The sequence below is a fragment of the Notothenia coriiceps genome, unplaced genomic scaffold (assembly GCF_000735185.1).
Source record: "Notothenia coriiceps isolate Sejong01 unplaced genomic scaffold, NC01 NC01_scaffold00037246, whole genome shotgun sequence".
NCBI classification, from domain to species: domain Eukaryota; kingdom Metazoa; phylum Chordata; class Actinopteri; order Perciformes; family Nototheniidae; genus Notothenia; species Notothenia coriiceps.
The window spans coordinates 26948790-26962025 of record NW_011369947.1 but is presented as its reverse complement, the minus strand read 5'-3'; the positions used below and the strand labels follow the sequence as shown (position 1 = coordinate 26962025).

The following is a 13236-nucleotide window of genomic DNA, read 5'->3' as shown; positions in this document are numbered from 1 at the left end:
ATGGTTATTTTGTGTATATAGAAAGTGTTTTGGATCTTTGAGTTCATCATGAAAAATGGGAGCAAAAACAAAAGTGTTACATTTATATTTTTGTTCAGTGTAGTTCCATAATAGCGTGTTAACAACACCGGACAACCATATTGAATGTAGTGTTAAACTTAAATACTACGTTTTTGAGTAGAGGCTTATAACATCAGTCCCTGATTATTCTTTTCCAGAAGAAATTAATCAGAAATAAAGAGTAGAAGCTCTATAAAGTAGACCCTCCAGAAAAACGCGGGCAAAAATCCTTTATTATGCGGGCTAAATTCCTTGATTATGCGGGATAAAATCCTTGATTATGTGATCAAACATGCGGGGTTTTATGTGATTTTATGCGGTGAAATTGCGGGAAGTTGCGAAATATGCGGAAAGTTGTGAAATATGCTAAATATGCGGGGGAAAAGAATAACAATTTTTTAAAATATTGGGCTGTCTTATTTATTCTCTCTCACACACAAACTGCCACTAACGTTAAACCCCTTTACTATTGAATTAAACACATTCAATGTTTATTTATTGTAAAAGCAATTGGGCTTTTTTAATCTCNCTCTGCGGTCCAGCAGCGTTGGGATAGAGAAACGAACAGATCCGACATGTTAGGAGAGTCACCTACAGACGGAGTGGTGGAAGTTCCGAGTTTGGAACTGTTCTTGACTGACGGAAAAGGAAGGCCCTTTTGTCTAAAGGACAGAATTAATTGGGTGTCGTCAGCGTAGCAGTGGTATGAAAAACCATGCGGGCTAATGACTGATCCGAGCGAGTTTGTGTACAAGGAGAAGAGGAGGGGACCAAGAACAGAGCCCTGAGGGCCCCCTCTAGTTAATTGAAAAGGGTCGGACTCGGACCCTCTCCAAGTTACCCTGTAGATGCGGTCTTTGAGGTATGAGGTGAGGAGGGATAGTGCAGATCATGCAGCAAACTCCGGAGTCCACTCGGCCACATTAGTGTCGGTGTCTCCTGGGGAGTTTCATGAACATATCGGACACCTCTTATGGATTGCTGTGCATAGTATACTTGTGATGTGTAGTTCATACTTTATTCCAACTTTAAATATTTTAATACCTGAACACACTGCTGCTGTTAAATAATTTCCCAATTTGGGATTGATAAAGTGTCTGTCTATTTATTTATTTTATAGATTAAAAAAACACATCTATGTATTTTCAAGCTAAAGGTGATGCACAATATAAACTGTATACTTTAATTTTTTCAAAGACATGTTACATTTCAAATCCATATATTGCTATGTTTAGGACAAACAATTAAAGACTGCTTTAATTTAACAAATTCTACAATATAAAAGTGGCAGATTTGCTTTATTAAACAGAGTAGACCTAGGTTGCATACCAACACAATTAGGAACATGCTCACATCTACTATGTTGGTCTGAAGAGCTGAAGCATTCACACACAATGGATACAAACTGTGCTGTTTCATTCTATATCCTGTGAGAAAATGATATACATTTAGCATTAAAAATTCGACATACTATTCCTAGCCTGAGGAAGATATGAATAATTAACAGATTTGAATGGAATCTCTAACATTTTCATGTAGAATAAAGACAAAAGAGTTATTATGCAAATTACATTTATTGAAATTTGAACCAGAAGATGAAGTCTCAAAGAATGTTTTAAATAAAAGGACATAAAACAAAAAGGTGGATAATAATAACATCTATTAAATGTATATGTAAAGACATTTGGTCAAATGAAATTACACTAAGCAAGTGATAACAGTAACGCCAGCGTGGATGAAGCTGGTGCAGTCTTTCTTAATGCCCCCCCTCCGTGCTGTCCCCTCAGAGGAAGTGGGAAACGGGATAAGACCTCTGGACGCCACGCTATCTCAATGATCCACACTGTTAATATGAGAGGAAAATAAATGTTTTAGGTAATGAAAAATAAGAAGCTCAGGGGCAGTCATGGAAGATAGGTTTTTCTACAAAGTTAACTCTAATTTTCATATCAAATTATAAGTGTGTTAATAAAATAAGCTATCATGGCTTATACTTGCATATCTAAACAGAATCATGAAAGCCTGTTGGTTGAGTCAGGCACACGAGTCCGTTTGAGTGTGTGCGCCGGTGTCTGAACGCTCACTCACTGCTAGCTACTGTATGTAGCTAACTGTCCCTGCTGTTAGGCTACTTAGCTTGCATTGTTATGTTTTTTTTTCTCTTAAACTCTTAGTTTTGCTTGATTCTTAGAAAGTGCTGCTTTATCTTTATTAAACAAAACTAATCCTATATAACTACCAGCTGTTTTAATTTAAGAGTACCTGACCTCCCTTTATATTAATAGAACAATAATGTCATTGTTAGCTAATAAATGTTTCGATGCTGAACAACGGCAAAATGACAAAGTTTTCATTGGTCCCTCTTCTTTAGAGAAGACCAGGAAATGATGGATACACGGATCGTGTTCAAATCAAATGACTCTAAATAATAATGATCAGGCCACTAAACACAGATTAAAACTAAAGTAACAAACCTGTTTTGAAAATGTAAGAAGTAGAAAGTACAGGTATTTGTGTTCAAAATGTAAGAAGTAGAAAGTACAGGTATTTGTGTTAAAAATGTAAGAAGTCAAAGTAAAAAGTCGTCAGAAAAATAAGTAGTGGAGTAAAGTACTGATACCAGAAAAATGTACTTAAGTACAGTAACAAAGTATTTGTACTTCACTACTTCCCACCTCTTTGTTTATGCTTGAATATCAGCTGCTATCATTATCATAATACTGTAACTAGCAACAGTGCATGAGCCTTGGGAGTAACACGGATGGTGTCATTATTTAATGAATTAAAAGCACTCTCCCGATCTAGCATATCCACTTTGTAGTATTTCAGAGTTAGGGTGTAATTAGCTGCTTCATCCTGCTTTATATTGGATTGGGGGAAGTTTGCTCTCCAAAAATCCCGGCCAACCCCCCCAGATAGCATTACGTTTGCCAAACGCATCATCATCTGAGCCTTTTCTCTTGTAACGTTAAAAGCCAAAGCATACTTTTTGAAAACCTAAGCGAAACACCAAGGCAGGGAGTGAAATACGAATCGGACTCTTTTCCCCTTATATATAAGACAGCAGCGCTACACAGAAATAAAAGATTACATTACTTTTCCATAACCTGCTCCCTCTCCCTCATATCCTCTTGTCTCTGCCTTCTACATTACAATCTCTTCGTTCATTTCTCTACTCTTTGTTCTTTCTCTGCCTGTCTTATCGCTCTGAATCCTCACTTGAGAAAGACAGTTCATGATTTGCACCTTCTTTATTTCATCCTTTGGTGTGAGTTTGCATCATATTTGCCTGCTAGAAATGTGTATCAAACAGTATAGAAACCCAAAATGTGTTTTTTCTACAATAGCATATTGATACATTATGACATTGTAATTATGTGAAGTGTTTGTTTTTGATTGAGCTAAGGATCCACTGTAATTACCAATGAACATCTAATTATATTTTTTAAATTCAATTAGGTTGGCTTTAGTTTGTGTTGAAAAGCAGGTCGAGCAGCAGCTCAGTGTCAACTGAAATGTGTATGAAAATGTCCTGGCCACTATAAAATAATAAAGGAAATATAGAAATATGTGTACATTATTTTAACAAACATTTCAACACAAACTTCATTGAAAAAAACGTTAACATTAGCTGGGTAGCTAGTTCATTCACGAGTTGTACAATGTCTTTAACATAACAAAAGCAAGTCATTTAAATTACACTTTTTTTATAAAGCTCAAATCTGTTGTGCACTTTGAAGGCATTCATAGCCAATTATAATGCTTCATAACACTTCATGACACCATTCATGAAAACACATAATTATTTCTGACTATATCCCTATATAAAGGGTCATAAAACACTATAAAACAATATTTGACCCATATAAGTATTTTATGGATGCTTTTGACTAGTTATAAAGTAGAGGTGTTTTTAAATGCCATTTTATAATATGTTTCTTAATATTCTTAATGTCTTTCATTTTTGTGAAGCACTTTGAATTGCCTTGTGTTGAAAGGTGCTATATAAATAAACTTGCCTTGCCTTGATGAGGCTTACACTACATTATGAATACCTGTAAAATAAACCACCCATAGTGTTTTTAAGTTACCATTGTATGTGGTAAGTAAAGTGAAGTACATACTGCTGCTTTTTCATAACCTCTCATTGTTGGTGGTAAGTAAAGAGTAATGCATGTGCATACATTTAAAATAATATATGCTGCATAAGTGATTATTATGCATGAATACGCATTACACATGCAAGAACAATTATTGCATATATGAATCCTTACCACAGGCAATGCGAAATATGCCAAAGGGTCAGGAAGTATCTATTTATGTTTTCCTGAGAATGGTAACTTATTTTTATTTCTATTTATATTGCTTTCTGCTCAGCATTCAATGCAATACTTTTTGTTCCTCTTCGCTTCTTTTTCCAACACAATGTAACCTGTGTTGGATGATCTTTAAATAAACCCAGTACTATAAAGATAGCTGTATTCTTCCACCCAATGGCATTTCCCCACTTTCTGGACAGTTGTATCCAGATGAGAATTACATTTTATTTTTTCTCCAACAGACACTTCCTGTTCAAGCAGGGCTCTGGTTCTTCGGCTCTACTGTCCGGGGCGGGGCAGGGTTACCCCCTGACCTCCGGGACCGTGTACTCCCCCCCACCCCGGCCCCTCCCTCGCAGTAGTGTGACCAGACCACTGTTTACCTTCAACAAACCTCACCGCTGCTGCAACTGGAAGTGCACAGCGCTGTCTGCGTCGCTGCTCACCCTCACCCTGGCCCTGCTGCTCACATACGTCATCGGTGAGTTACAGCGCACACATCAACCATCGAGCCCTCACCATTCTCTCCGTGCATAGCTGAACTGGGAGATGTGCTTTTTGTTTCCTTTGAAATCAACATTTTGAAAACAGATCGCTAGAGGGACTCGGAAATTGGAAGGCTTGTCAAGACACTGCCTAATTAAACAAAAAAAGGAATCAATAACAAAAGAGAGAGAACAAAAATGTTTACAAATTCAAAATGTTGCAGGCTTCAAAGGGTAATAAAGTAAAAACAAAAACAGAAAAGGAAATCGATATGGATCAGAGCAGGTCGGCTGTAAATATTACACTCTTACTCTGAAGGTGTTGGCTTTAAAAACAGCAGGCTGTATTCCAAATGTGACCCTCTTTATGAATACAGTCCACATTTTAAATGAGCTGTCCTGGACTAAAGCGCACACAAATGGTAATTATTCCATGATGAATGCCCACATCCAGTAAGTCCTAAGTCATGCGGGGTTTTTATGTCACACACCCACAGCGACACAAACACAAACACATTCTTTATTACTTTTTCTAACTTTTTAACATTTAACTATTCAGGTTTTTGACAATTTTTCATTCACGTCTTTCCAAGTCAATTAGCCTATTGTTTGATTTTTTTTTCCAAAACTAGTTTGTTTAACATTTTAAACTATATTGGTAGCTGTATTGATACTTTTCCTTGAGTAAATCATCTGATCAGTTCCTGAGATTCAAACTAATTTGGTAATTAACTTGGATCTTTTAAATCTAGCAAGTTTCTGGAGTTATCTGGAAGATCGTCGGCTGATTCTGTCAATGTCAAACCCCAAAATGTATTCATCGATCCCCTTCAAATTCCCCTTCCACCCTCAACCTTGGCCCGGGCCCCTCCACCTCGCCACATCGTTTTCCCTCCTCCGCCCTAAGAGCAGATATCCCAACCCTCCACCCAACCGCTTAATTTCCCTCCCGTGGTGGTGCTCAAGGTCACGGCGGAGCAGGCGGGGGCTCGAATTAATCACACACACACACACACACACACACACACACACACACACACACACACACATCACAGGCAGACATCACACACACCAGCACACACTGGTGAATCCATGCAGATTAATCCCCAGGCTGAACCATGCTATTCCATTAATGTCCCGGCCCCGGTAATTAGTGCATTAGTGAGGAGTGTGAGTGATGACTCGGAGACGACATCACCTTTTAATTGGTGTCATGCTCAACTCCTGCTTGGCAATGATCGATCTCCGTGTTGACATCACCATGGCAACGGCACCAAGACGTATGGGATGTAAGCATGGATGATATGTTCGCCTGTAAATCAAAGATATTCAAATGTGAAGATTAAAGCGGTCATGGACTTAATGTCTTTTTCTGGAGAGGTTGAGACACAGGCCACCAGATGATTAGGTCCTCTCATTACATAAGGATTCAGTCATTTCAAGAAATTAATTTACACACTCTCACACAGGAGGAGCGAGGAAAAAATAAATCTTCCCCAATAGTTTGGCTTTTTTTCATCAAATTATAGCCATGCTGATATTTATTGATTTGAGTCTATCTCTCATTAAATCTGGTTCCTATTGAATATTAATTCCTAACATCATAAAAAATTATAATAAGACCCTGAATTAATTATCATATTTAAAGTCTTTAAAATATGATAATGACTATGATAATGAAGGACTCTTTATTCCAAATATAATCAGCTCCTGGAATTCTATTGCACTTACTCAGGCAGTTGTTATAGTGTACATATTTAATATTACATTTTTAATGATACTGTTTCTCAGGAAATAACTATATATTTATTATATTATTGTTCATGTTTCTTATACATTTGTCATGTTACTGGCCCATAACATGCATTACATGTGAAACTAGATTAGAAGTCAACAACAATTATTAATTTTCAAGCAAAGATTACAATTGTTACCTTGTTTCCAGGACCTCAATTATGACCTTTTGTCAGACAATAGAAACAATGATTACATTGTCTTGGGTTTAAGAAAATGTAATGGCCAATATTTACATTTATTATACATTAAAAGACCGAATGATGTAATCAATTATAGATAGATTAACTGATACAAGAAGATTAACCAAATAAATATTCCTATTAAAGCCACAACCCTACATCGTTACAAATCTTAAACCCAACATCCCTATGGCCTATACTACAGATATTTCTGACTGAATCAAGACATACTTGGCAACATACAAAATAGAAAGGACATATTCCTTTGCAGTCTTGCCAGGCTGGAGCCCAACATTTCCGATTGCTAGAGATGCTTCTCCTCCTTCGTGTAAATCATCTTCGCGCAGCTGTTACATTTGGCTGAATCTTCCCTTCTTTTCATGACACTCAGCCAAACTTTACACTTCTTGCCGCAGTCATCCGTGGCTCAGCATGTAACGGTGCTGATCTCACGTGCTAAGTGGAGGGGTTGTGTGACCAGTAGACTAACAGCGGGGTCTTTGCACCAGAACTAAAAAAACACATGTGACATTGATGATTTGTAGCAATTTCTTTTGACAGTTTGGAACCAGTTATCACCTCACCGACTCGTTCTTATTAAATTGGGTAAGAGTAAGCCTGGCAAATAATGAGGCGATCATATTATGTGTGAAATTAAGGTTTCCAATTAGCAGTATAATAGGAGGATGCATGATTGTAGAGATAATGCTGTGCCTAAGTGATTGCAGCGTACTGTATGCCCCCTGTTGTGATTAGCTAAGGCAGCCCTTTTCTCTTTCTTCACTGCCCTCTCTCCTCCCCCCCATGCCCCCTGGTGTTGCAGGGGCTGCGAATAGCTTTGTTAATTTGTTTATCTCCCAACGTACCCCTCCCTCCTGCACTCGTAGCTTGTTATTAAGCACAACACGGCCATCAGATATGAGAAGCAGGCATTATGATAGCGAACGGGGCATTTAAGGAGAGATAGAGGACAGATAAAGATTGCATCTTGAAGAATATTGCTACCGACAACGGCACCAGTAACTCATTTCCTATTCTAAGTTCTGCCTCTGTAAAAAACCTACCGACTATTGCTCTATCATGCTGTCAAAAAAAAAGAAAGCTAATTAGAGTATTTTCTGCATTAATGAATGTCTTGCTGTTTTAAACAGTTACAAACCATGGTTGTCAAATCAAATATGAGGAGGAGGTGGGATGTGTCAGTTATGAAAGATAATAATCTCCATGGCAACAGGGAGAAGCTTCTGATGCAATTGAAATGAGCAAGATGGAAGCAACCGGCAATCAAATAATCACCTCCAAATAACATTTCAGTCACACACACAGGGACACAGACAGTGTTAAGCTGAGATCTTCTTTATAGTTCTGTTGTGCAATACGTGCTGCTTCAGGGGTCCTGGTGGTTCCATAAAGAACCAAATGAGTCGTTAGTGGCTCTAAGTTCATTACTTTCACGTTATTTCTTTCAGTAAATCTGCTTTCACAGTTTGATGGCAATTTAGAGCATTTCCCTTAAAGTTAGCCATTATTTAACAGGGGTCAAACTGGGAGCAGTCTCCGGAAAAAAGTCTGTGTGTTTATTAGAAATACATCTTTATTTCCATTATCAATCTATGTGAAGACTATTGCCTGATTTGGTTCCTCTGAGCCTGAGGTGATGCCTTCAAATGCCTTGTTTTGTCCAACAACAGCCAAAGATAGTGAGTTTTCAAGAACATGATACAGAGAAGCACATCCATTTTTGCATTTTTACTTAAAAATGTGCACAAAACACAAATGGATTATAAAAAAAAAAGGCCTTTATGTTTCTGACGACCTACTTAATCACTACCTTTAGATTTGTAGTCTGTTGGACAAACAAGCAAGGAAATGTTTTGAAGAAGGAATTTGTTTAGCATTTTAGAAATTACATTTGATTAATCCCTAAATGAACAGATTGATTGATTTTCAAAATAATCTTTAATAGCATGCAGCCCTACTTTTAACAAACTATATACTTGCATGCTAAGAGTACTTACTGTTAGTCACTCCATCTGTGTTTCTCCTCCAAACGTCCTCGCCGGCCTGGTCTGTCTCAAAGCACCAGGCTGATTATAGCTTATCATGAATTAAGTGCTTGTTCTATTCAATGCTGTTGACCACCATGGCTAGCAAGTGGAAAAAAACATACTACTGAGAGCTCAGAAGCACATAATGCCAACCGTACATTACAGCAAGAACTAATTTACTTTCACTCATACACTTACATTTGACAACAATATGTTGCTATATGGAGAACTTGGAGCTTCATTATTACAAAGGATTCCTTTTCCTTTTTCTAGCTTTCTATTTACATTCGGGAGCTCCAAAAAAATGACATTGATAGAAACAGAACAACAGCGCTATATGTCTTATTTTGCATTCATACAATAAACAATACATCCAGACAGTAACTTAAGTTAAATGCTAAAGATAAAAAAAAAAACTGTAAGCCACCCTTAGCTGTTGCATTCTTTTTTTAAGAGAATCAAAATATGTGACCACAGACAGCACGTATGCAACATGATGGAAAGTTGCTGCACCTGCTGATGGTCACACTAGAGGTTATGGTGTAAACACTGGCGTCTCCACATTTGCTATAGCCTGCTGTCACTGTTGCAAGGCTAATGTGAGACAGAGTGAGCCTATTGGCTATTGGCAGTGATGGATTTAAAATAATCTTGAATATAATTAATACGGTGTGAGGAGGACTGATGATTTATAATAGCCTGATATTTTACATGTGTAAGGTAAAAAAAAAGACTATTAAGGAAGATCTTGTCAACTAAGAACAGGAGCAACATGCTTTACTCTTAATTCTAGATTTATATCAATAGACCTTTTTTAAAGCAGACATATTGACTTGTCATAGTGTAGTAGGATAAGAACAGATGACATGTATACCATAGCAATGGCTCAGTAAAATTAAGTGTCCCAGTAAGCGTTTCCATTGAGTCAGTATTATGACTCTCTATCTCATTAGTATGACTTACTAAATAAAATGAAAAGCTTACACTTGCTACTAAATAAAATAAAAGCTTACAGCACCAGGTCTTCACAGGCGGTCTCCCGTTGAAGTTCTGACCCAGCCCGACTCTGCTTATCTTTTAAGTTCAGATGATCAGATGAAAATGAGATAGTAAGTCATAATAATAATAATAATAATAATAATAATAATAATAATAATAAGATAGTATAATGATAAGATAGTAGGCCTACGTCATAATAATAAGATAGTAAGTCATAATAATGCATGCAGGATACAGTACATTTTTTCCCCTCTCAGTGGCTGAAATGGGCTTCCACAGGTTTCAGGTACATTTGCAATGGTCCAACAATGATTTTTACTAGAAAAATAGCAGTGGAACTGCTTCCAATGTGTAGGTAGCTTCAATAACTATGCTAGTTTTCTCTGCATTTTCAATGTTATGAGTAGTTATTTTATTGAATAAGCATACATCAGCTGAAAATATAAATAAGTGACAAACTAAATTAGCGGCCATTGGCCAATATAGACTAAATACTGTATATATTTATGCCGGTACTGTACGGTACATAACGGTACCCCCCAATGTTGCGAATGATTTAGTCCTTACCTGCGCTAGGGTTTAATTTGACTTTAAATTGCCGTGCGTATTAGCTTGTTGGATAGCATTAACACAGCATATATTGTATTATCTTACATTAAAGGTGACTAGTTAGCAGACAAACAGCTAAAGGGAGAGAGAAACAAAACCAAAGGAAGGACATTTTTTGTCAGAAGAAAGGTGAGTTAGCCTAATAGCTAAGCTAGCTACATCATATTTACATCTTCTTTAAGCTAGCACTTGTTTGACAGTTGTAGTGAGTGCGTTTTGCATGACTGTGGAGACCCAGGGAGGAACCCAAGAAGCTGTTTTAGAAACCAAAAAAAAGAGCGAAAACACAAACAATTAGCTTTTAATTACTTCTAAATATAGCTAAGAAAGCCCTTGAATCGTTGTTGTGTGGGGGTGGAGGAGGCAGCAGCTGTTATGTGAAATGGAGAGCTGTTAGCTAATGAAAGCACCTGAGGAAAGTAGCTGGTGTCTGCTCTAAAACCTGCTAGATTTGATGCACAGGCTCCTCTTTGAAAAGAGAGTGCTCAAGGCTTCTGGAAACTTTTCTAGCGACAAAGTTGTAAACACCAGAGAACTGAGCTGAGTTAGTCTGCGAAAATAGGCTTAATTTATTTTGTGGTAGGCTACACATTTTTTGAAAAAGTGATGTTTTGAAAGTCTACCTTAGACTAAGTGTATAATGTGATACACCACCACAGATACAGAATACTGGTAACAACTATAGGGATGCCAGCGATTATTCGATTTGTTGAATATTCGTTACAGTCTCCATAATCGAAAATTATTTTTAAAAAACGATTTTATTTATATATTTTTATATTATTATTTATGTTTTTCTTTTTTTTCCTGGCTTAGTTTCAACCAAAAATATAGACTAATGCTAATAATAGTAATAGTATTAATAATTGTAAATGGCCATTTGTCACACCACCAGTTTGTTTTACTGTAAACTTGGAGGAAGCAGACTGCAGAGTGCACTGCTGCCTGCTGCAGCCTGCTACACACCGACCCCCCCCCTCTCCGTCACACGTGCGATTGATTTATTGGCGATATAAAGAACAGTGAGAACAACACAACAAAAGATGAACAAAGCGGTAGTTCAAAGAATACTTCGAACTGACATGGTCAATTTCTGGCATCCCTAGTAACAACATAAGACAAAGGTAACTCATGCAGGATACCGACTAATGGCTCCTTACAATACATTAAAAGTGTGACTGTTTTGATGTAGTAGATTACCTTTTATTAGCTAATGATATAAGCCTACATCCTGATATAGTGATAACAATTAGATAACAACCCAGAAAGTTTGTATCAAAAGGACTTTTTCTCAGGAGATATTTTGAATTTGACCCAATAGGAAAAACAGTTGAACACATTAAAATAGCATTTAGCTGCTTTAGTGTGCTGGGACTGTGCATGCTGGCTCAATTATTATTCATCTTTAATCGCTATTGGTAACCACTCTACTTTTCTTTCATGGGATGTCAAAATGTCTGCTAATCTGTACAGTATAAAAAAAATGCCTACTGTTTTAGGCAACAGGCGAACAAAGAGTAAGCATCACTTATCACAGAGGTTTTCAAAGAGAGAGGCGGGCCTCCCCAGGAGGGCTCCGGAAAGTTTCAGGGAAGACTCAGTGAATAGAAGTGGGAAAAAATATGAAATTAGTTCTCCAAAGAAGATCATATGGAACAGTGTAAATGTGTGTGATTTGTGTGGAGATAGTTTAGAGATACAGTAGTTTAGGGACATTTTTTGACAGAAGAAGACTTTTTAATGCCTTGCAAGAACACTTTATTATTTGGTGCAGTCTGAAGTTTTCTTAAACAGCAATATGTCGGTGCGATCAAATTCCATTATGAAGTTCCAATAGAATCAGAATACCTTTATTAGTCCCACAGAGGGGAAATGTACCTTGTTACAGCAGAAAAAAGCCAAAGACAGCTTAAAGGTGGGTAGGCCTACTTGCCAACCTTGAGACCTCAGAAATCAGGAGCATTTCAACCCCACCGCTTGGGGGGGGGGGGGGGGATGGTCGAGTTGTCGATTCTTGTTCTGTTTTCTGTGATTTAGGGTGTCAACTACAATTCAATACCTGATAAATCTGAGTCACTCGCGTTGAAAATAATCATAAAACTCTGGTGTTGTCAATAAACGTTTATGCTCAATGATGTGCAATAACATCACAGTATTGCAATATGGAGTTGCTTCCATAGTATACTTTGCCATCGCTCTGACTCTTGACAAATATATGTTGTCTCGCAGTATATATTGTCATATTCCTCATCCCTGTTGTCAGGCATATGGGGATAAAGCCTTCTTTGTTCTGCGGCTGGTGGTGATCCAGCACTGCTTCTCACTCCCCAAATAGCCTCCTAACTCTGTCCGTCTTCAGCACCAGTGCTCCCAGCTCTCATTATAGTGTTTTAGTAAACGCACATACTACAGCAATACAACTTTCTTCGAAATAGAGGTAGACAAAATGAATATTGGTTGTTTCAGTCTGGACTCTCTGGAGCACTTTTTTTTTAGCTTAAGGCACTGATAGCAAATGAGGATTTATGTGCTGTTGCTATAAGGAACATTGCAATTACAGTAACTTGGTAAAGAAGTAGCATCAGAGTTAGTGCATTGTTGTGTTGTATTTTTTATTAAATGCATTTTTTACAAGTGAGATTCAGTCTTTTTATGTGCAAGGTAATTAGGAAAATATATCCACTCCTTGGCCAGAATATTGAGCAGAACCAAGAAGCAAAGACTTTGAAAAAATCTCTGT

General features: G+C 37.4%; 1 protein-coding gene across 1 annotated transcript in view; it reads left to right on the top strand.

Annotated features, from left to right (window-relative positions):
- The first annotated feature begins 924 nt into the window (after positions 1 to 924).
- LOC104966573 (teneurin-1-like) overlaps positions 925 to 13236 on the top strand; it is a 45409-nt gene continuing 33097 nt past the window's right edge. Inside the window, exons 1-2 of the mRNA XM_010795755.1 lie at positions 925 to 929; positions 4622 to 4860. Coding sequence (XP_010794057.1) covers positions 925 to 929; positions 4622 to 4860 — 244 coding nt within the window. The remainder of the gene's footprint in view (positions 930 to 4621; positions 4861 to 13236) is intronic.